The 23,823-nt window shown below is 46.5% G+C and overlaps 1 protein-coding gene across 1 annotated transcript in view; it reads right to left on the bottom strand.

The window, feature by feature from the left end:
* ADAMTS3 (ADAM metallopeptidase with thrombospondin type 1 motif 3) overlaps window positions 1-8,234 on the bottom strand; it is a 133,279-nt gene extending 125,045 nt beyond the window's left edge. The window contains exons 1-2 of the mRNA XM_081876685.1: window positions 7,680-8,234; window positions 2,946-2,973 (exon numbers count right to left, since the gene is read on the bottom strand). Of these exons, the coding sequence (XP_081732811.1) occupies window positions 2,946-2,973; window positions 7,680-7,748 (97 nt within the window). The 5' untranslated portion in view covers window positions 7,749-8,234. The remainder of the gene's footprint in view (window positions 1-2,945; window positions 2,974-7,679) is intronic.
* Between the last annotated feature and the right edge of the window lie 15,589 nt (window positions 8,235-23,823).

Raw genomic sequence — 23,823 nt, forward strand, 5'->3', positions numbered from 1 at the left:
TGCAGCTGCTGTAAGCTCCTTGGGGCAGGAGACTATGGCCCTGCTTGTGTATTGCCGAGCATATCGGTGCTTCAAAAAAACCACAACCATTCAGCAGTAAGAGTGTCACATTGATGGAGCATGTGTAGGCAGGTGCATTGCAAAGGGGAGCACACACATTAAGCAGTGGCATGCGGTCAGTAGACCAAGGGGACCAGTCTAGTCCTCTAAATGTTCCCCTGGTGTCTCTTTCCCAAAGCCCAGGAAGCTTCTGCCCGGCTTAGAGAGGCACGATGTTCATGCGTGCAACATCAGGACATCAATACATCTTGTGTGTGACATCACACACACCCTACCCCATTGCCCTCGCAATCTGGTGCCTCTGGCCCTAATTTCGCCTCTACGAAATATTTCACTGCACGCCACTGACATTAAGCCACAGACTATGGGTGCTTTCAGGAAAAGGGGAAAAAATATATATGCCTATTTGTTTACAGGGACTTGTTGTGGGTGATTAGCAATGGAGGAGAAAATTGGTTCAGTTGGAATGTGAATGCGAATCTACTGAATTTACACTTTCCTCCCAAATTTGCACTTCTCTGAATTTTGTAGCTCGCCAGTCATATAACATGCACAAAATTGTCTACATTGTGGAAAAGAATGAATAAAGATGCAAATACTGACAAAGGAAATGCGTTATATTGGGAACATCGCTTTTAAAAATGTGTATTTCAAATGAAATTGCATGCAAAAATGTGTATGCTAGGAGAAATTTGTGCAAATGCAGAGAAATGCCACAGGACCATAAAGGGGAAAAAAAACAAAAACATGGCAATTTCCATTCCTGTTTGCATTAGAATTATCTAACACCCCTATCCATGGCATATAACCTCTGAATATGATGGCCCAAATTTAGCTGTCGTGACTTGCAGCCAAGAACTAAATGTTTTGTTTAGTTCCCTTTTAAGGCAGCTGGATTCTGTTTCTGTCAATTGTCCATCCTTGTCGTAGGACCATAACACTTCAGAAAACTGGTCCTTTTTGCTCCGAGGCCACCTAAGAATACGAGGAGCTGAGCTGTCAAACTGGAGAAGAGCTCAGAGCAAAAGGTCACAGAAAGAGATCGCAAAAGCTTTGAGGCAGCCTTTTGAAGTGTTCAGGATGCGAGCTTTCACCTGCTAGAATAGCCACCGAACAGGTTTAAACCTCCATATTAAGGGGTCAAAGGCACCAGAGATTTAGTTTTCAAGGACTGGCTGACTTGGCAACTCATCTCGCCCCCCCCCCCCACTGCCCCAAGACGATATGGTTTCCAGTTGGCAAGTGCTGAATGAATACGAATCTGAAAAATCCACAGACATTTCTGGAGCATTTTCTTCCCTGCTACAGGGAAAACAAGATGCCAGATTCACACATGGAGGGAAATTAAGAAACGGTTACGAGAGCCTCTGTTACAAGCCCATAGGCATTTCGTTAGCTCGTCTGCCCACACACAGCTCTGCAATAGTGTTGACAGCTGCCAAGGCTGGAAGTGAGAGCCCCCAGCTCTGAGCACAGCTGCCTTATGTCAGGAGCCACCAGAGCCACATGTTTTGAGTGTTTCCCTAGATGGAGAAGGACCCCAAGGCACTGGACTCAGTCCGCCTGCCCATAATTACATAAGAGCATCAGAAGAGATTGCTGGATCAGGCCAAAGGCCGACCAGCCCAGCATTCAGGTTTAAATACAGGTATCTGTCTAATTATTATTATTATTATTATTATTATTATTATTATTATTATACCCCACCCATCTGGCAGGGTTGCCTCAGTCACTATGGGCAGCTCCCAACACACATAAAAACATAATAAAACCTCAAACATTAGCAACTTCCTGATACAGGGCTTCTAAAAGATGTCTTCTGAAAGTTGTATAGTTATTTATCTCCTTGACATCGGCTGGGAGGGCGTTCCACAGGGTGGATGCCACTGCCAAGAAGGCCCTCTGTCTGGTTTCCTGTAACCTCACTTCTCACAGTGAGGGAACTGCCAGAAGGCCCTCAGAGGTGGACCTCAGTGTCCAGGCTGAGCTATGGGGGTGGAGAATTTGTAAAGATGGCCAATCATTTCCCGTATATGTATAATATTCCACAATCAGTTCTGTCACCTTTTTTAAAAAGAGATTGATAATTTCGGCATCTCTAAAGTCCCCTGGGATTTCTTCTCTTTCCCAGATTTTTTCAATGAGCTTGTGAAGTTGTTGTGTAAGTTCAATTCCACCTGCTTTGAAGATTTTGGCAGTTATCCCATCAGGTCCACTGGCTTTGTTGTTTTTCGTTTGGTTAATAGCTGTACGCAACATCCTTTACCAAAGGTGTCATGGACTTTGAAGACACTCAAACTCAGGACGGAAGGGAGAAACGTGCTAGGAGGAAGGCACGCTTGGCAAATCCACACCGTGATCAACTCCCACCCGGAAACCAATGTCCCCACTGTGGAAGGACGTGTGGATCCAGAACTGAACTCCACAGTCACTTACAGACTCATTGTTAAAACCGTGTTTATGGAAGACAATCTTACTCGGCCACGAGTGATTGCCAAAGAAGAAGAGGAAGAAGATGTATAACATTTCCCCCTGATTTTCTCACCTGCCTTCCATCCATCCATAGTACACTGACACAGTTCCAACATGTATCACTGTTACTTGCCAACTGGAGTGAATATCAACTACATGGCAATTTATTTATTTTATATATTAAGAAAATGGTCTCGCAGGGTGCTAAAGCCATATTAGTGGTAAATAGTTCTATCTTGTGTTTAATATTTTGTGTTGGTGTTTGAATATTTTGTTGGAAGCTGTCCAGAGTGGCTGAGGAAACTCGGTCAGATGGATGGCATATAAATAATAAAGTAGTAGCAATAGTAGTTAGTAGTAGTAGTAGTATTTTATATACAAACCACAAATAAGATACAGCTGAATGGTCTTACCTGTTTGAATAACGTCTTCTTTAGCAGCCTGGAAAAATAAACAATAATTTGTTTTATTCATTAACTATACTCACACATAGATCAACTTTTGGCACTCAGGCACTCCAAGTGGTGTACATATAAAACAATTATTGAACCAATATTAAATGACAGAAGAGTGGCAAAACAGCGAAACCAAATCAATAGTCCAACAATTAAATCACCAGCAGGGGATAGTGTTGTTAGACTATTGGACCAGAGTTCAACCCCCCACAACTCACCCAAGAGGCTCACTGGGGCCAATCACCGCCTCTCAGGATAAAATGAGGGGGGGGAGAACCAGGTACACAACCTTGGTCTCCTTGGAGGAAAGGCAGGAGATAAATCTAATACATAAACAGAACTTCAAAAAAGGAGTTCCATAATCAGGATCTTGAAGGGGCTGTCACAGAAAAGACCCTGTTGCGTGCGAGAGCACCAGTCTAGCTATTTCGATGGTGGGAACCTCAAAAGAACCTCAGAGTAGGCTACAGTGGAAGCAGCCCTTCAGATGTCCTAGCCCCAAGCCACTTAGGGGATGGAAACGTGTTCCTCTCTAGCTGTTGCTGGACTTGAACTTCCATTAGCCCCCAGCCAGCACAGCCAATGAGACAGGGAAGATGGGAGTTGTAGTTCAACAAGATCTGGAGGCACACACATCCCACACCTCTGCTTTATTAGGCAAGAAGAAGCACTTTGAATTGGACCAGGAAACTTTTTTTGTGGGTGAGTGGGTGGGAGAATGCGAATGCTACTTTGCTTCTGATCATGATGAAGATAGACAGTGTATGTTTCTAGGAAAGTAACAAAGCAAGGGCACCCAGATCCTGGAATAAGTAAGGACCATCTAGCTCAGTGTTATGATTCCAGCAGGGGCCAAGCAAATCTCATCAAGCAGAGAGAAGAAGAAAAAAGGTGATAGAATCACAGAATTGTAGAGTTAGAAGGGAACATGAGGGGCCATCTAGTCCAAATGCACGAATCTTTTCCCTGACGTGGGACTCGAACCCACAACCCTGAGATTAAAAGTCTCCTGCTCTCCTGACTGAGCTACTCATGGCCTGTTTTCACCCCTAGCCAGTGGAGGTTGCTCTCACCGGCCTCAGTCTGTCCTCAGCTAGCCCTCACCTGTCTCAGTCCAGGGGACGGCCATCAGCTTCCTCTTCCTCAGTCTCAGTTTCGCACCCATGGAACTCACCAAAGAGAATGGTGGGAACCAGACCAGAATTAGGTGGCTCTACCCATCGCTGGCTCTTGCTCCACCAACCACCGGCTTTGGCACCATCTACTGTTGGCCTCCTGGACTTCTGCCCTACCAGTTCCCAATTACCAGTGTCCCTATTCAGAAGGTATACTATTTTTGTCCACTGAGGATCCATGCTTCAGAGCAGTTGCTATGTTTGCAAAGGACAAACTAGTTGGTCTAGCCAGCTTATCCTACACTGTTCTACCTCCTCCTGCCTTCCGCAACGCCCCCCCCCCATTGCCCCACATCCAGGAACGGTGCTGCCCTTAAGTGAATAAACAGCTGTCCCCCAATCCACTAATAAGACTCCATAAATAATAAGTTTCACATAAACAGCTTGAGCTAATAAACCCAGATTTCTGAATGGGCCATTCTGTAATGCTGCAGTGCTGCGCCAAAAAATTAGAGTCTGGTGGCTGAAGAAATACTTTAAGAGCTAATTAAACCCACGATTCCTGAGGGATGGAGGGTGTAGGGGGAACAAGCAAACATGAATCCTGACAACTCTCCAGGGACACAAAGCCAAAGAAATCAAGACAAGTGGCAGTCTCTCTCTCTTTCTTCTGCCCTAGAACTGAGCTAGCAGAGAAAGGAAGCACAGTGAGATCTCGGAGCGAACAGGTTTTGCAAGTGCGGAGAGTGCTTCAAAAAGCCTGCAAAAACTATTTGATCAAAGGTGGCGGCAAAGGGAGGGAGGGAAATGAATTCCTGGGAAGCGATGACTTTATTATCATAGCAAATCTGAAGGTCTGTTGCATCTCATACCTATTTGCATTCACAGCAACCAACATGCAGCGGAAGAAACCCAAGTTCAGGAACGTATGTGGGCCCACAAAGAAAATTAACAGCAACCAGCCAAAGTACAGTCTGGGGCAGCGCCTACATCTCGCCCCCAGGATTGTGGGTGCCTGCCGCCATAACATGGACTTGCAATATCACACATCAGCACATAGTGTGTGCGATGTCACAAGTGATGTGGAACGCTGTGTTGCATTTTCGGAGAGGAGGTCCCTTCCAGCTCTACATTTCTATGATTCTGTGATCTGGTTGGTGGCTGTGAGAACAGATGCTGAACTAGATGGACCTTGGAACTGATATAACAGGGCTGTTCTGATGTTCTTAAGTATCAGCTGTAACTGAAAAGAGCCTGTGAGAAGGATTCTCAGATGAGTGGAAAGAGGAGCCCTTTGACTCGAATGAGCTTTCTTCAATTAAAAAAAAATTTAAAATTAAAACCATTCCATGAAAGATGGGAAGAGGAAATGAAGAGTCAGGTTGCAAAGGTTCATCCATGCTTCCCAAGCACAAAGAAGAGGAATGTGTTGAATGCGTTTTACAATGGAACCAACCTGGGCTGCCCAGGAGCATCTCACCTTTGAGTGAGGATGCTCTCTGACCTCTGGTGGCTGCTCTAGTAAGCTAAGGATACAAAACATCTCCCAAGAAATGATGACTCCTTTGGACCATTTCCCTCACGGGAAAACAAATCCTATGCCAGCCTTGAGGAAGGTGGGATGACCTGTTTGCTCAGGTCTGTATATCTCTGTCCGTGGGCAATGTCTCCAAGTTTGATTTTGTTTGTTTTTTAAATTATTTTTATTAGCAATCTCAACATAACAAATTATCATACCATATAATCACATACATTATTCCCCCCTTCCATCCCCCCCAAAGACTTCCCTCCGCTCCTCTCTCTGATTTCTCAGCACGTATTATTCTCTGCATGTTATAAAATTTTAGATATCCTTACATTATCTATCTAACATGTTATCAGCCAATAAATTTGCGCATGTTTATTCAGAACCTGCCAAGGAGTCCAGTTCATTTTGTTGTCTTTTTAAATAATTTGGGGGGAAAAGCTCCCATTCTTTCTTAAAGCCACAGTTGTCCTTATTCCGCAATTTATATGTCAGTTTAGCCAACTCTGCATAACTCATCCGTTTTTCTTGCCACTGTTATTTCATTGGGATTTCCTCATTCTTCCATGGCAATGTCTCCAAGTTTTGTTAAACTGGGGCGAGGAATCGATTATTTTATTATTTGTGCAAACACTGGAGTGCATCTCCACTGTGTCATACTTAGAGTACTGAAGTTCCATTGGCTTCAGTGGGTCTACCCAGAGTATGAGTACTTCACATCGAGATCCAACCTAGTGTGTGCACATTTTTTTAAAAAAAGATAAGCAATGCCTTACAGTCTCATGGATTTCAGTTGGGCTACTCTAAGCACAACTAACATTGCACACCAAACCATGACTGCTCAGACATAAGTCCTATTGAATTCAATGGGGATGACTCTCAGGTATGTGAGCTTAGGATCTCTGCCTAAATTGGGTCCCAGACCTTTGGTAATTTGCTATTTATTTATTTGAATGAACTGTATATGCCACTTGATTGCAAAAAGGAAAACAAAAAAACCTCTAAGCAGTTAGAAAATTGCCAGTGAAAGAGTGTTAAAAACAGGTATTAAAACATCCAGAAATATAATTAAAACCAACAATAGACTAAAAAGGCTTGCGTTTTAATCTCAGCTTCCACGTGTCCGGGTATACTTGTCTAAGCAAAAGCGTTTTAAACAGGAGCTGAAAAGAGTACAGAGAGGGATTCTGCCTGCTGTCAATAGGCAAGGAGTTCCGAAGGGCAGGTGCTGCCACGCTAAAAGATCTTCAGCCTTGGTCTCTACTTGACGGATCCCAAAGGCATTATAACTCCCTAACAGAGGGAAAGTATTCAATGGGGGGGGGCCTCTTGCGCAAGCCACAGTGAAGAGAAAGGGAGCCACGGAGGGGCTCTTGTAAGAGAAGCCCCCCTCCCACCTGCGGAATTGCACACGGAATGAACGCTTTCACACGCACACGCTCGCTCCAGAGAGACGAATAAGAACATCCCCATTCCCATCACCCGCTGACTCCATTCCCCAGGCTAGAGGACAGCAGTTAATCTGCACAGCAGCCTCTTCACCTTGGGCTGCTGAGGAAGAGCTGCTAAGAATCTTGCAATTTAATACTCACAAGCCAATCCGTTACACACACACACACACACACACACACACACACACACTCACACACACGGAAAAGAAAAGAGAGAGAAAGCCGTGTTAGCAGAAGAGAAAGTTGGAAACAAACAAAGTTCTTCTATTACGCTACAAATTAGAACCTTAAGGCAATTCTGGGCTGCTTTGCCAAGCAGTAATTCCATGCAGGAGCCAGGGATATCATCACACAATCAAAACGTTTTTCCTTTTTCTTTTCTTTTTTTTAAGACGGGGGGGGGGGGGAGGTGGCTGAAGAAAGTGGGTTTATAAAAAGCCACCAGGAAGAACGGAGTTTGGAAAGGAACAACAAAGGCTTTCCACCATCACCTTCAATCAATCAAGTAATAAATAAATGATAGTAATTAGTAGTAGATGGAGGTGGTGATGGAAGGGATGTGCGTTGTTCCGCAGGCTTCTCGGGATATTCATGGACTTACTTGTTCGTCAGCTGAAGTCTTCAACTGCACCAGAGCCGCTGCTGTGAAGCACAATGACAGGAGAATCATCCCGAAGTGAGTTTCTCGAATGGGAAAAAAAAAAAAAGGATGGATGATGGATATAGGACAGCCTATATATGCACTTTTTTAAAAATAAAAATAAAAATAAATAAATGTAAGTAAAATGTTGCGGGGTGGGGTAGGGTGCGGAATGAAAAACTGCACTTCTGAATGGAAAAAAAAAAAAAAACGGGCAATTTTAATGTATTTATTTCAAGGAGCCGGAGGGAGAATTCCCTGATGGTCCTCTTTGGCGCTTTGCACAGCCCGCAGCGCGCGCGCTCCCGTCCCGGCTGGCAGCCTGCGCTCTCTTGCAAAGCAGCTCCTTCGCCGCGCAGGAGGAGGAGAGGCAGAGCCGTGGCGAGGGGCGGAGAAAGCCAAGGAGGGCGGAGGAGGCGGGGGAGAAGGGTGGGCGACTCCTGCCTGAAGGCACGGACCAGCCCTCTTTGAAGATCCCCTTCCTTCCTTCCTTCCTTCCTTCCCCTCTCCCGCTGCGAGGGGTCTCTTCCTACGCGGCGAGAGCGCACAGCCTCCTCTTTCGCCGGCTCCTCTCATTGTAACCTGCTGGGCGCGCTAATAAAGCCACTGCTCAGGAGTCCGGCCCTCTTGGCCACGCTCCACCTCTCCAGCCAGAGACATCCAGGAGTCCCTTCGACGCTCTGGCGAGGCGGGGAGCGCCTTTGGCTGCGCTCCGACGTGAGCGCGGGCACCGGCGCTTCGGAGCAGGGGCGCACAGCTGAGCTGCGCCGGGCGCAAACTGGCGGGAAGAGCGCGGGCCGGCCGGTGCCTCGGAGCGCACGACGCGGGAGTCGATGAGACCCGTGCAGATGGAGGGAGACTCTTTATACCAAGTTTCACCTTTGGAGCACCTCGCTCAGCATTGCTTACCTTGACTGGCAGCTGCCCTCCGGGTTTCAGCCAGGGGGCATTCTCCGGCAGCTGTGCCTGGAGATAGCAGTGATTGAGCTTCTGCTATCTGCAAAAGCTGACGGTTCAATGCTGAGGGTGAAACCTGGGTCTGAAACCTTAGAGAATGCCTACGATAAACCCTCAAGCAGAACCTGAGTGCAAGAGCCTTCCCTCCTGTGATTCCATCACTGGCTCCCAGTACGTTTCCGAGCACAATTCAAAGTGTTGGTGCTGACCTTTAAAGCCCTGAACGGCCTCGTTCCAGTATACCTGAAAGAGCGTCTCCACCCCCATCGTTCAGCCCGGACACTGAGGTCCAGCTCTGAGGGTCTTCTGGTGGTTCCCCCCCTGCAGGAAGTGAGGTTACAGGGAACCAGGCAGAGGGCCTTCTCAGTAGTGGCACCTGCCCTCCCTTCAGATGTGAAGGAAATAAGCGGCTACCTTATCTTTAAAAGACATCTGAAGGCAGCCCTGTTTAGGGAAGTTTTTAATATTTAATGCTGTATTGTTTTTAACACTCGATTGGGAGCTGTCCAGAGTGGCTGGGGAGACTTAGCCAGATGGGCAGGGTATAAATAAAGTATCAATAACAACAACAACAACAACAACAACAACAACAACAACAACAACAACAACAACTGGACTTGTAGACATTAGCAAAGGGCCACACACAGGTGTTAACCTCTGCTCTCTTGCACAGAATGTCAGTGGGGTTAGTTTCACCAGTTCACATTTCCTGCAAATAAGACCATAAGGAGAGCCCGCTGGATCATGCCACTGGCCCACGTAGTTCAGTATCCTGTTTTCACAGTGGCCAACCAGATGCCTCTGGGAAACTGCTAGCAGGATTGGAACACGAAACCATTCTTGCCCGTCCTCCGTGGTTTCCAGCAATTAGTATTCAGAAGCATCGCTGTCTCTGGCAGTGGAGATATCTGTCCCAAATCTCTCGACATTCAGCTTCATTGAATTTCAGTGGTATGAGAGAGGAGGGAAAACTTTACCCACTTCCTCTACGCCATGTAACATTTTATAAGTGGTGTCAGTCACCTCTCACCTTTCTCTAAGCTAAAAAGTCCCAAATGCTGCAGAGTCCCCATTCACTTCAATATTCACTCTCCCTGCCCTAACCTTATCAGTTTCCCTGGAGACCAGATAGGGAGAGAAAGGTAAAGGTTGGTGGGGCAGAGAAATGGCAAGACAGCAGAATGGACTTGCATCCCAGCACAAAACGGTATGAGAGGCATCAGCTGGAAGTGTTTTCTTCTGGATAGCTGGTGTGGTTGGATTTGGAGCTGAATCAGAATAACTTATGAATGACAGAAATGCACATTAATAGAAAAGGGGGCATTTCTGGTTTGGGCTACGCTCTTTGATAAGTCTCGGAGAGCGCTGCAGCTTGCAAATGGGTCTCAAAACATTTAAGAGGCTTCCCACAGACACATGGGAAGCTGACATTTGACAGGCCTCTAAAAATACAGCTCCCACTCTTGAGTGGGCATGAAATTGCCATCCACCTTTTCCCTTGGGAAAGAAGACTCAGGTGGTATCATCCTGGGGAGGAGTCGTGATTGGTCCACCTCTCAGTGTGGACCAATTTTTGAAGAAGAGGGGAGCAGGTTTTTAAGCAACCCCCAATCTTCTGAGTCCCTGCCCCTCTATGCTGCATGGGCCTCGACTAGTTGCCCATTTGGGAGGTGAGTAGAATATTTTGGGGGGGATCCCCTAAGTGGCCTTGGAACTCCTCTTTTTCATGTATTTCGAATTGTCAGGACATTTGTGTCTGCAGCGGCATTGGGTTTCGTTGGGTTTCATTAGCTATTAGTCTGGGAAGGAATAGCAAGTCAATAAACGGAGGAAAGAACTGAGTAAAGGGCACTGGGGTCATGCATGGCATGAACACTGGGTTGAATGATGAGCTGGTGGGGCCACTGTTTACTTGCCAACTTACATACCCGAGGTTGGAGGATGGATGGCGGCTAACAGATTGACATAAGTACTGAACAAGACATAAGTACTGTTTTGGGGGGATAGGGGGTGGGGGTGGAGGACTACCTGGTCCTGAATGGGGTAACTGTGCCCCTGAAGGACGAGGTGCGCAGCCCGGGAGTCATTTTGGACTCACAGCTGTCCATGGAGGCACAGGTCAATTCTGTGTCAGGGCAGCTGTCTACCAGCTCCATCTGCTACACAGACTGAGACCCTGCCTGCCCGCAGACTGTCTCGCCAGAGTGGTGCATGCTCTAGTTATCTCCCACTTGGACTACTGCAATGTGCTGTATGTGGGGCTACCTTTGAAGGTGACCCGGAAACTACAATTAATCCAGAATGCAGCAGCTTGACTGGTAACTGGGAGCGGCTGCCGAGATCACAAAACACCGGTCTTAAAAAACCTACATTGGCTCCCAGTATGTTTCCAAGCACAATTCAAACTGTTGGTGCTGATCTTTAAAGCCCTAAATGGCCTCGGCCCAGTATACCCAAAGGAGCATCTCCATCCCCATCGTTCAGCCCGGACACTGAGGTCCAGCGCCGAGGGCCTTCTGGCGGTTCCCTCATTGTGAGAAGTGAGGTTACAGGGAACCAGGCAGAGGGCCTTCTTGGTGGTGGCACCCGCCCTGTGGAACACTGGCCCATCAGATGTAAAGGAAATAAACAACTTATCTGGCTTTTAGAAGACATCTGAATGCAGCCCTGTTTAGGGAAGTTGTTAATGTTTGATCTTTTATCGTGTTTTTAGTATTCTGTTGGGAGCCTCCCAGAGTGGCTGGAGAAACAGCCAGATGGGTGGGGTATAAATGATTAATAATAATAATAATAATAATAATAATAATAATAATTGGAGCAAGGAGAAAGAATTCCTCCTAATCCTTTTCTGGGCAGCCAAGAAGCAGAAAGTAACAAGGTTCCTGCTGTTTTAGGGAGCTTTCTTGCCCAAAGAATATTATGGTTTAACTAGTTTTACTTTGGTTTGCAGATCCTCTAGGCTGCTATATTTAATAAATATAACCTTTTCCCCCTTCACAATTCTTCATCTCGAGTCTTCTTTGTACACCCTTGTCTGTGAAACTCTGGGCAAAGTTTGCTTCATGCTGGTTTATAACTGCAGTGGGCACTCCAGCACAGAATGAACCAAGGCTGGGTGGAATATTGGGCAGCCGAAGTTCCCCTTTCACACACTTGAATCAGCCTCTGATTGGGGAGGAGGGTTGCAAGTCTCCAGGAATGCAAGTCTGAACATGGCAGAATTCACGCAGAAGGCATTTTCCCTTTGTTTAACAGTCCTCAGATTGGAGGAAGAAGAAGCATATCTCAGAAAAAATAGGAAGCTAGCATATACCCTCATCAGATCATCTAGTCCAATATTATAAACATTGGCTGGTAGCAGATCTTCAGGTTTTTAGTTAGGAGGAGTCTTTCCTATCTGGAAATACCTGGGACTTTTGACACATCCTGCATGTTTTTTATCGCTGAGCTACAGCCCTTCAGCCCCAGGGCAGATATAAACATTTCAGAATACAACCTATATTTTGTGTGTGTGTGCACAGACAGGTCTGCATGCTATCTAATTGTTTTTCTTATTTTAAATATTTATTACCAGCTCTTCATTGCAACAGGAATCCCAGAGCCGGTCATAAAATTTCAGACCAACCAAATATCCCAAACATCACCACCACAACTCATTTCTATAGCACTTTCGGTTTGTCAAGGGCATTATACAATCTGTGCATCATGCATCTTTGCAACAAGCCTCTGAGGGAAGCCATTCGTATGCCCATTTTACATGCCAGCAAACTGATCCTAAAGTCACTTTTATAGGTGACATGGTCTGATAATGTGCCAAATTAGGCATGCTTCAGACTATTGGAGGGACGCGGGTTGCGCTGTGGGTTAATCCACAGAGCCTAGGGCTTGCCGATCAGAAGGTCAGCGGTTCGAATCCCTGTGATGGGGTGAGCTCCCGTCACTCAGTCCCTACTCCGGCCAACCTAGCAGTTCGAAAGCATGTCAAAAAGGCAAGTAGATAAATAGGTACTGATCCGGCAGGAAGGTAAACGGAATTTCCGCGTGCTGCTCTGGTTCGCCAGAAGCAGCTTAGTCATGCTGGCTACATGACTAAGCTGTACGCCAGCTCCCTCGGCCAGTAAAGCGAGATGAGCGCCGCAACCCCAGAGTCATCTACGACTGAACCTAATGGTCAGGGGTCCCTTTACCCTTTACCTTTAAGCCTACTGGAATCTATTAAGGTCAGGGATGGACTTTGGTCATACAGTGCCCTGAGCAAGGACCAAATCTGGTGCCCTCCCCCTCCTCTTGCCTTCCATTCTGTGCATGCTTTCAAGTGTGCTACATCATAGTTTTGCACCCCCTTGACTTGGTGCCCTATGCAGAAGAACTGCCTGCACCACCCAAAATTAAGGCTCCATTAACTGTGCCTAGGGGTTGGAGAATGTCACATGGACAAGGAAGAATTGCTGAGATTCCTGCATTGCAGAGGGTTGGACTAGATGACCCTCGGGGTCCCTTCCAACTCTACAATTCTATTATTCTAATTAAACGAGGCATGAGGGGTTCACAATCCACATTAAGCTAAGGTATGGATTGGCCCACATATGGGCTTCAAATACAGTGGCGTAGCGTGGGTTGTCAGCACTCGAGGCAAGGCAAGTAATATGCACCCCCTAACCCGTGGATTTGCACCCCCTAATCCGTGGATTTGCGTCCCCTAACCCTAACCCCCAGATGTTGCGCCCGGTGCGGGTGGCCCCCCCTGCACCCCCCTGCACCCCCCACGCTACGCCACTGTTCAAATAATTGCTTTTGCAAACATGCTCAGAACTCTATTTGAGGAAAGCAGTTTCTGGGCATTTTGCACAGAAAATACAGCATGCAGGAAAAAGTTTAACTGAACACACATGTGCACACATGCATACATGCAGCAGCTCAATTCCAGACCCCAGGTTTTTTTGGGGGTGGGGAAGGGGGCATGCATTTACAGTTCATGATCACAAATAATCTCCTTCTAGGATGGACATTCTTAATGAAACAACATCTTTTCCATACGTTAGAAACCATGGAGAATATTGTATTACACGAGCCAAAGTTAATTGCTTTAAAAGACGCCCTCAATTCCACAAGAGCATGAAATGGGAGAAATTCGGTGGCTTTATTATTTCAGAGTGCCGGAGAGTAGAATTTATGGCAGAGATTTAACAGCAAGACCCGTGAAAGTGAAGTTCTGAGTCCAACGTAGAATGTAGTCAGGAGAGGGAGAAGACTGTAAAATATTTATTTCACTCCAGCTATGCAAAAGTCAGTGTAGAGCAAATGAGCTGAAGTACAGCTAGCTACAGTAGTTATAAAATCGTTCAGATTTCTATGACATTGGTGACCTTAAAAATATGCTGTTAAAATAAATGCCCACAATATTAATGCAACTGCTAAAAGTTTCCATGCGACATACTTGCTGTGTGTGCCCCACTTTGGAATTCTGAAAAGTTCTAGTTTCTCATGTGCACCTCAGCAAAGCACAGAGATCCTGGCTCTGTGATTTGTCATTTCAATGAGTTAGCCCAGCTGCGAAGAAACATGAAAATCTTCTCATCAAGACGCTGACTTATTTATTCACGGTGTGCCATACAGTAATATGGTGACTGGTGACTGGCAGCAGCCACCAAGACCACATAACACTGGTCTTGAAAGACCTACATTGGCTCCCAGTATGTTTCCGAGCACAATTCAAAGTGTTGGTGCTGACCTTTAAAGCCCTAAATGGCCTTGGCCCAGTATATCTGAAGGAGCATCTCCACCCGCTTCGTTCTGCCCGGACACCGAGGTCCGGCGCTGAGGGACTTCTGGCAGTTCCCTCACTGCGAGAAGCCAAGTTACAGGGAATCAGGCAGAGGGACTTCTCGGTAGTGGCACCCACCCTGTTGTCAAAGAGAACAACAACTACCAGACTTTTGGAAGACATCTGAAGGCAGCCCTGTTTAGGGAATCTTTTAATGTTTGATGCATTACTGTATTTTAATATTTTGTTGGAAGCCGCCCAGAGTGGCTGGGGAAGCCCAGTCAGATGGGCAGGGTAGAAATTATTATTATTATTATTATTATTATTATTATTATTATTATTATTACTACTACTACTATATCGGTGCGCCAGCTCCTGTGGGCCAAGCACTTTTTGTCCCCCTCAATATTTTGGGGGTCAGGGCTGAGGGCCCCAGTGTGCCAAAAGTGTGGAGAAGAAGCCACTGAAGCCATGTGACTGCCATTTTCTGCTCTGGTCCTGGCTCCTCCCAGTGTCCTGGTGTCACATGCACGACGTTGGACCCCCCAATCGCCCTTGCAAACTGGTGCCTCTGAGTCATATCCACAATGCCAGAAACCTACCAAAGAATCTTGGGAAATGACATTTGGTGCAAATACCCAGATTTGCCATTCTAGGAATGCCAAGCATCTCTTAATGGAACTACAGTCCCCCAAGGAGAGAGAACAAAGATCAGACCCAAAATCTGATACGCCCTTCATTTCAGATTTGTTCTTCAGCCACAATCCTGCTTGCATTTTCTATGGCTCTTTTACTACGCGGCAGCCCAGCCAGCCTCTCCATGTATCTAGGCAGTCAACCAAACAGAGAATGGAGGCGAAGGAGCCAAAAAAACCTTCCCTGAGCAATTAAAAAGTACAATAGGAATGGGTGGAAAAATGCTGGTTCAGAATCAACAGTAAGCAGCCAATTTGGCCCGCTGTACAGTAGGAAATGCCTTTTTCAGAAGAAGTGGGATAGAACGCTACCTTCCGTGTGGTTGCCCTGGAATGTGTAATTCCTGTTGGGATTTCATCCGAAAAGGCCTACTCACACAGTGAACTTGCACCTCTCTCTCTCTCCCTCTCCTGCCCCCCCCATCCCGCCCATTTCCTTGATTTCATTATGAAAGGTTGTGGCGTATGTGTAAAAATAACCCACCTCCGCTTGCCAAGATCCTCCAATTTTGTAAGCATTTTTAACGCAGAGTCAGAGCAGAAGCCCAGGAGATAGTGCTATTCCCGTAAACTGCTAATGGATCAAAGGGCGTTTTAAAAAGAGACAGCTGAAATGTGCAGGCTGCTTAAAAGTCTTCTGTTATGAGATGATGTACATATGTTTGACCAGGGGAGAGGTAAGCATACTAGAGAGAGCTATTTTTGCACCGAATACATTATGCATTGTGGGCTCCCATCCAGCAAATATTTATGCAAGCACTTAATGGCTAGGATAAGCACACTGGCAAAAAGGGCCACTTGATGCGAAACAATGCATGAACAAAACACAGCTCTCATTCTAGATCGACGCTTCTCCGAATTTTGGGGTGCTGTTCTCCCACCCAAAAATGTGCACACAAGAACGTTCTGACGGCAAGAGCTGTTGAACAGTGGAACGGACTACCTCGAAAAGGGGTGAATGCTCATTCATTGCAGGTTTTTAAACAGAGGTTGGACAGGCATCTATCAAGGAATCTTTAGTAGTGATTCCTGCATTGCAAAGGGTTGGAAAAGATTAGCCTTAGGGACCCTACTAATTCTGCAATTCTATGTTTCTATGTAATGCATGCATTGAGGGAAAGTGTGTGTTTACGTGTGTGTGTGTGTGTGTGTGTGTGTGTAGATGTAGATGTAGATGTATATGTAAACATCACACACACACACACACACACGCACACACACAACCATTTGCACAATTGCTGCAAAAATGTGCATCAAAACCTAAAACAAAAATGTACATTTTAGGGGAAATACGAGCTAAAATTTTCATGGGGATTTTTTTTTTAATGGAAACTGATATGGAAATGGGAATAACAGGCCCTTAGGGCTGGGAAAATGAGAAAGTGAGAACAAGCAAAACTGACAGATTCATTCACCCCTACAAGCAAGCATAATGAGAAAATAATAATATAAGAAGTCTGCTGCATCAGGCCAATGGCCCGTCTAGTCTAGCTTCCTGTTCCCACAGAGGACCAATGCGCCATGAGTAATGGTGAACACTGAAACTTCATGCTATGTAAGGGCACAATTGACAGAAGCTGTGCTGCCCTAAAAGCGTAGATGCTTTTCATGGAGTAGAAGGCTGACAATCACTAGCAGTTAATGATGACTATAAAATTATTATTATTATTATTATTATTATTATTATTATTATTATTATTTGTTGTTGTTGTTGTTGTTGTTGTTGTTGTTGTTGTTTAGTCATTTAGTTGTGTCCGACTCTTCGTGACCCCATGGACCAGAGCACGCCAGGCCCTCCTGTCTTCCACTGCCTCCCGCAGTTTGGTCAAACTCATGCTGGTAGCTTTGAGAACACTGTCCGTCCAACCATCTCATCCTCAGTCATCCCCTTCTCCTTGTGCCCTCCATCTTTCCCAACATCAGGGTCTTTTCTTGCCATCTCATTTTTGACCACATCCAACTTACCTAGGTTCATAGTTCTTACATTCCTGGTTCCTATGCAATATTTTTCTTTACAGCATTGGACTTTCCTTTTGCTTCCAGGCATATCCGCAACTGAGCGACCTTTCTGCTTTAGCCCAGCCACTTCATCAGCTCTGGATCTACTTGTACTTGTCCTCCTCTTTTCCTCAGTAGCACGTTGGACGCCTTCTGACCTGAGGGGTCATCTTCCAGCGTCATAACTTTTATATGCCTGTTGCCTTTGTCCATGGAGTTTTCTTGGCAGGGATACTGGAGTGGCTTGCCGGTTCCTCCTCCAGGTGGATCACATTTGGTCCAAACTCTCCACTATGAGCTGTCCATCTTGGGTGGCCCTGCACGGTATAGCTCATAGCTTCTCTGAGTTATTCAAGCCCCTTTGCCACGGCAAGGCAGTGATCCATGAAGGGGATTATTATTATTATTATTATTATTATTATTATTATTATTATTATTATATCGCCCTATACATGGAGATCTCAGAAATCAGGGATGGAGGACCTGTCTTCCTTAAGGTGTGGCTGGATTCCATCCCTCCTCATTCCTGGTCATTGGCCATGCTGGATGGGGCTGATGGAACCAAAGGCAGTCTTCCAAGCATCTTTATTTGGTCCTCAGGACACACACCTATGCACCAAGCCATGCCCCTCACTGCACCATCTTTAAGGGTTTTTGCCTGGCTGGAATGTGCCCTTGAGCTCTGACCATGCCTCTTGCTTCCTTGGCTGAAGGATGAGAAAGCAATATGTGATTGCATGTAGAAACTAGTCCACTGTGAATAGGTAAAAGTTGCTCTTTCCACCTTTGCGCACTGGCATGTGGCACCTGGAACAGTGCCCACCATGGGGGCCAGCCAGTGATATGAGCCCTTATCATCAGAGCAGGGATGAGGGGTGATTTTTGTTCCACTTTGCATTTTAATGGAAACCTTCTGGATTTGGACTTCCGGGGCTGATATTCCGCATGAAATTAAGCTGCCCTTTGGGGGGTGGGGGGTGAAAAATCTGAATTTTCTGATGCGGTTCTTCAAACCCCTGCAAAAAATCTGTCTGGAAAATGTGTATATTATGGGGAAATGAACAGAAAGTTGCTTAAATTGGTGAAAACAATATGCAAAAATACATTAAACGAGAAATATTGCTTCCAAATATGTGTATATCAGATGTCTTCTAAAATTCAGATAGTTGTTTATTTCCTTGACATCTGATGGGAGGGTGTTCCACAGGGCAGGTGCCACTACCGAGAAGGCCCTCTGCCTGATTCCCTGTAACCTTACTTCTCTCAATGAGGGAATCACCAGGAGGCCCTTGGCGCTGGACCTCAGTGTCCGGGCTGAACGAGGGGGATGGAGATGCTCCTTTGGGTATACTGGGCCGAGGCAGTTTAGGGCTTTAAAGATCAGCACCAACAGTTTGAATTGTGCTTGGAAACATACTGGGAGCCAATGTGGTTTTTTTAAGACCTCAGTGTCTGGGCAGAATGATAGGGGTGGAGACATTCCTTCAGATATACTGGGCCTAGGCCAGTGTGGTGTCCACGGTTCTCCCTCTCTTCATTTGAACCCCACAACAACCCTGTGAGGTAGATTAGGCTGAGAGGCAGTGAGTGGCTCAAGGTCAATAGGTGAACTTCATTAACTGAGCGGGGATTTGAACCCAGGTCTCCCAGGTCCTAGTCCGACACTTTCAGCACTATGTCACTCTTGCTTTTGAGGTTTTGTTCTTAAGAGAGAGAGAAATGTTGCAAATTCATGAAGAAGCATCTCCACCCCCACCATTCAGCCCAGACACTGAGATCCAGTGCCAAGGTCCTTCTGGCAGTTCCCACACTGCGAGAAGTAAAGCTACAGGGAACCAGGCAGAGGGCCTTCTCAGTAGTGGCACCCACCCTGTGGAATGCTCTCCCATCAGATGTTAAGGAGAAGAGTAATTACAGTGGTATCTTGGGTTACATACGCTTCAGGTTACAGACTCCGCTAACCCAGAAATAGTACCTCGGGCTAAGAACTTTGCTTCAGGATGAGAACAGAAATTGTGTTCCAGTGGCGCGGCGGCAGCAGGAGGCCCCATTAGCTAAAGTGGTGCTTCAGGTTAAGAACAGTTTCAGGTTAAGAACAGACCTCCGGAATGAATTAAGTACTTAACCCGAGGTACCACTGTATATAACATTTAGGAAACATCTGAAGGCAGCCCTGTAAAGGGAAGCTTTTTAAGGTTTACTGTTTTATTATGTTTTTATATGTGCTGGAAGCTGCCCAGAGTGGCTGGGGAAGGTTAGTACCTCTGGTGGCGTACACAACATGCTACTTCTGGGGTAGTGTGTCCATTTTTCGTTCCCACCCTGCACTCAACTCTCACCTGTGGCTCCTAGATGCTGTTGGCATGTGACAGCAGCCATACCCCAGGAAATAGCTTCAACTGGCCAGCTAAACCAGGTGAGGGTAGCTGAATGGGTTTCAAACCCACAGTGAGTTAGGGGCTTCCTGTGCATGCAAAGTGGATTGATCAGACGAGACCAACAGTCAAGAAGGTCGTTTTTGCATGTGATATAAAAGGAAATGATAGGCAGATGGAACTCATTGCACCCAGGAAGGTAGCCCATCTAGAAGGAAAACTCTTGCTCTAAACTTCTCCTGCCTTGCAGGACATCTTCAGGAGAAGAAAAGGCTAAGGAGCAAAGTCTACACAAATGCAGAGTGGATTCCCTAAGCCAGTAGCCTGGCATAATGTAAATCTTATTCTGGCAGCTCCTGCAGGCAAGCTAGTACCAAACACATTCCTCTGCTTTTCTTTGACCACATCAGCGAGGCTGAGAGGTGAGGGTCTTGTCATCTGGACAGCCCAGGACCTCCATACACACTGCCCAGGCTTGCACCCTTTGGAAGTCACTTAGATCCTGTTAACTCAGTGGTTTGACTTCACCCTTGGAGGTGCACTCTATTGTCTCTCGAGACAGAGGGATGACAACAAATTCAGAGATGGCTCTGTTGGATGCCGTGCAGTTTAATGCTAAAAGAAAAAAGAAAAACCCACCGCATTCATCTTTGATTAAAGAAGCTGGCCATAGCAATTGCATCAGCAGGGTTAGGGTACTTTTTGAGCAATCACACCATTCTGACGGCTTGCTCAGAACTGTGAAAAAAATTGCCCATTCATTCCAAGGGAAATTGTTCAGCTCCAGATTTAGGAAGGGATCAAGGTTTAGTGAATTATCATTGCTTGCCTGTGTCCCGCATTGCATTCAAGAGAGAAGTAAGAACATCTGTCCACTTCCCAAGATCAATACACCTACCCCCTCTCTTAATTCGGAACAGCTGCTAAACAAATACATACACCGCACACATGCAAAACAGAGACCCGAGTTCCTGTTGAAATAATAACCCTCCTGACGAAAGATTAGAGCAGTGCATTTAAAGACTCAGAACATGGATTTCTCCGGCCATGTTTGAGGTTGCAACTGGGGGAGTAATAACTAATGCAGTGCACACATAAATCCCACACCAATCTGCCCTGGGAACCCATCTTGAGCCAAGACAAGACTGCCCTGGGTTTAGTCCTGAATTAGTTCGGGGGTGGAGCTAATGTTTACCGTATTTTGCGCCTCATAGGACGCACCGGCCCATAGGACACACCTAGTTTTTGGGGGGGGAAATAAAGAAAAAAAAATCACCCCCAGGTGCGGGGCTGGAAGAACCAGGTCGGGGAACAGCGGGAAGGCACGCTCCCCCTCTCCGCTGTCCCCCGAGCTTCTGGGGCTGGCGATGGGGAGAAGTGTGCTGAGCCCGGGACTGCAGGCAGCTCTGCGCAGCCAGTGGGAGCCGGGCGGGACTTTGCGCCCCACTCCCGATGGCCGTGCAGAGCTGCGCTGAGCCCGGGACTGCAGGCAGCTCTGCGCAGCCAGCGGGAGCCGGGCGGGACTTCACGCCCCGCTCCCGATGGCCACGCAGAGCTGCGCTGAGCCCGGGACTGCAGGCAGCTCTGCGCAGCCAGCGGGAGCCCGGCGGGACTTCGCGCCCCGCTCCCGATGGCCGTGCAGAGCTGCCCTGAGCCCGGGACTGCAGGCAGCTCTGCGCAACCCTCGGAGCCGGTCTCCTGAGGGTTGCGCAGAGCTTCCTGAAGCCTGGAGAGCGAGAGGGGTCAGTGTGCACCGACCCCTCTTGCTCTCCAGGCTTCAGCGAAAGCCTGCATTCGCCCCATAGGATGCACACACATTTCCCCTTCATTTTTGGAGGGGAAAATGTGGGTCCTATAGGGCGAAAAATATGGTAATTAGGTTTTATAAAGAGAACACAAAACCCTAATTAATTATATGGTCAGGAGAGGCACAGGGGAAGGAAACTGGGGAGGGGGGTTCGATTCTTCAGGGTGCTGTTTTGCAAGCAGCTTCTGTGCAGAGAAGGTGCAGATGCGAATGAGAAGCCTGCGCCCTGCAAGATTGGTGCTTCCACGCAACAGCTGCTGCTCAGGGACTTGGATCCTGTGGAGCACTGCTTCACAGAGGAGCACCCCACATCCCATAGGATCGATGTCCCTGCTCAACAGCTGTAGCACAGAGGTGACAATCCTACAAGAGGTGGGTATCTGCAGGAAGGAGAGTCAGGTGGTTTTGGGAGTGGGTTGGAAAGAATTGTCCATAACTGAAGGTACTCACACACCCCTTCTCCCAGGAAGCTACAGCTGGCTGTCAGGTGGCAGTAGGCCTTTTTGTGGGTTTTTCTGCCTGACGCCCCACCTCCTGGCAGCCCAGGATCACTCTGGTCTACCCACCCCATGGAAATCTGGGGCTGTCTCATCCCAAATCAAAACAACACCCAGATGCCCCTGAATTGGCTCAATTCAGTTTGGAGATCAGCCAAATCTGGTGCACAGCGCTCCTAATACTCACATTTATTAAGAGCGAGATTTGTATCAAAATGTTACAGTATAAGCGACTTCTATTCAGCTATGCCCTCTCCCCCCCCCCCCCCATGGATTTCCCTTTCTGCAATCCCTTCCAAGGAATATCTATAGTTAATAAAATGTGTTGGAAGGCTCACAGCTGAATCAATTCCAAGTAGCATATTGTGGATTAAGGTTTCTCAGCCACTTTGGAGTTCTGTAGGTAACTCACTTGGACCATCTTGGTAAACCTCGATATGTAGGTCAGAAATAATATGGCTGAAGAACTGTGTTGTCCTAGTTCAGGATGAATCAGAATGGATAGACCAGTCCTTTGTAAGACAATGGCTGTAACTGATCGTTGAAGCACCACCATTTACATGTCCAAAGAGTGGGCTCTGTTGCCATAGAGATAAATAGATGGGCCTTTTCTCATAATTAGCTAAGGTATGCTATATGTGTGATGTTTTTGGCTGATGCTGGAAGCTGGAGAGACAGAGGCATGTCTTGCTCAGTGCTCGACCCAAAGCTGTGACTTGAGACTGCGTTGGAATCTTAATGAGAACCAAGATGTACTGGAGTGTTAATGCACAAGATGCTCAGGTTGTATATACAGCGGAACCTTGGTTGCCGAACAGCTTAGTTGCTGAACAAATCGGCTCCCTAATGCCGCAAACCCATAAGTAGGTGTTCTGGTTTGTGAACGTTTTTCGTAAGCTGAACGTCCAATGCGGCTTTTGCTTGAGTGCAGGAAGCTCCTGAAGCCAATTGGAAGCTGCACCTTGGTTTTTGAACGGTTACAGGAGTCGAAAGGACTCCTGGAATGGATTAAGTTCGAGAGCCAAGATCAGTGGCAAGGGAAATTGATGGATTATGCAGAACTGGCAAAATTGACATACAACTTGCATGACAAGGACAACTGTGACTTCAAAGAGGAATGGGAACCTTTTACAAATTACTTAAAACAACAACAAAATGAACTGGACTCCTTGGCAGGTTTTGAATAAACATACACAAATTTATTGTTGTTACAATAATAGATAGATAGATATTTGGAGGATTTTTACATTTTTATAACATGCAGAGAATAATATGTGTTAAAAAACCAGAGAGAGTATCTGAGGGAAGTCGTAGGGGTGAGGGGAGGGGAAAATGGGGAAAAATATAATGAAGATGATTTGTTATGTGTAAACATTCAATAAAAAAATTATAAATTCAATAAAAATATATTAAAAAGTTTGAGAGCCAAGGTACCAAAGTATGTGTAAATAAAACCATATATCCTAAAGACACTGCAGTCTCTGCTGACCTTCATTCCAAGGAACCTGGATAGCTTAGTAGTTCTGATAATGCCAAGGTTGCAAGTTAGATTCCTCTATTGGAAAGCTGCATATTCCTGCATTGCAGGGGGTTGGACCAGATGATCCTCAGGGTCCCTTCCGACTCTACAATTCCATGATTGTATTATTCTAACCCTGGGTGATCACTGGGACCCCTGGAGTCTCTCACCGGTCAGAGATTGGGGTTCAACAATATACGTGAAACACCACAGGTTACAGGGAAGAAAGAAGGGCAAAAACCTAGGATGGGGACAAGGCCACGGATAGCTTCGAAAGCAAGGACAAATATGTTGGCAGGCTGCTCTTTCATCCAGCCTTTGGCATGACTTTGGCTTTACATAGCTCTTTGCAACTTTCTTCCATAAATGAGGCTGTGCCCATCAAGCCATGTTACCCTTTTTTGGGTTGCTCTCATAAAAATTCCCCTGTCCGTTCACCAGAGATGCATGGCATCCTGTTCTCCAGTCTCTCTAAATACCCGCGGACATTTAT

The sequence above is a fragment of the Podarcis erhardii genome, assembly GCF_964252035.2.
Source record: "Podarcis erhardii genome assembly, chromosome: 9".
In the NCBI taxonomy this organism is placed as follows: Eukaryota; Metazoa; Chordata; class Lepidosauria; order Squamata; family Lacertidae; genus Podarcis; species Podarcis erhardii.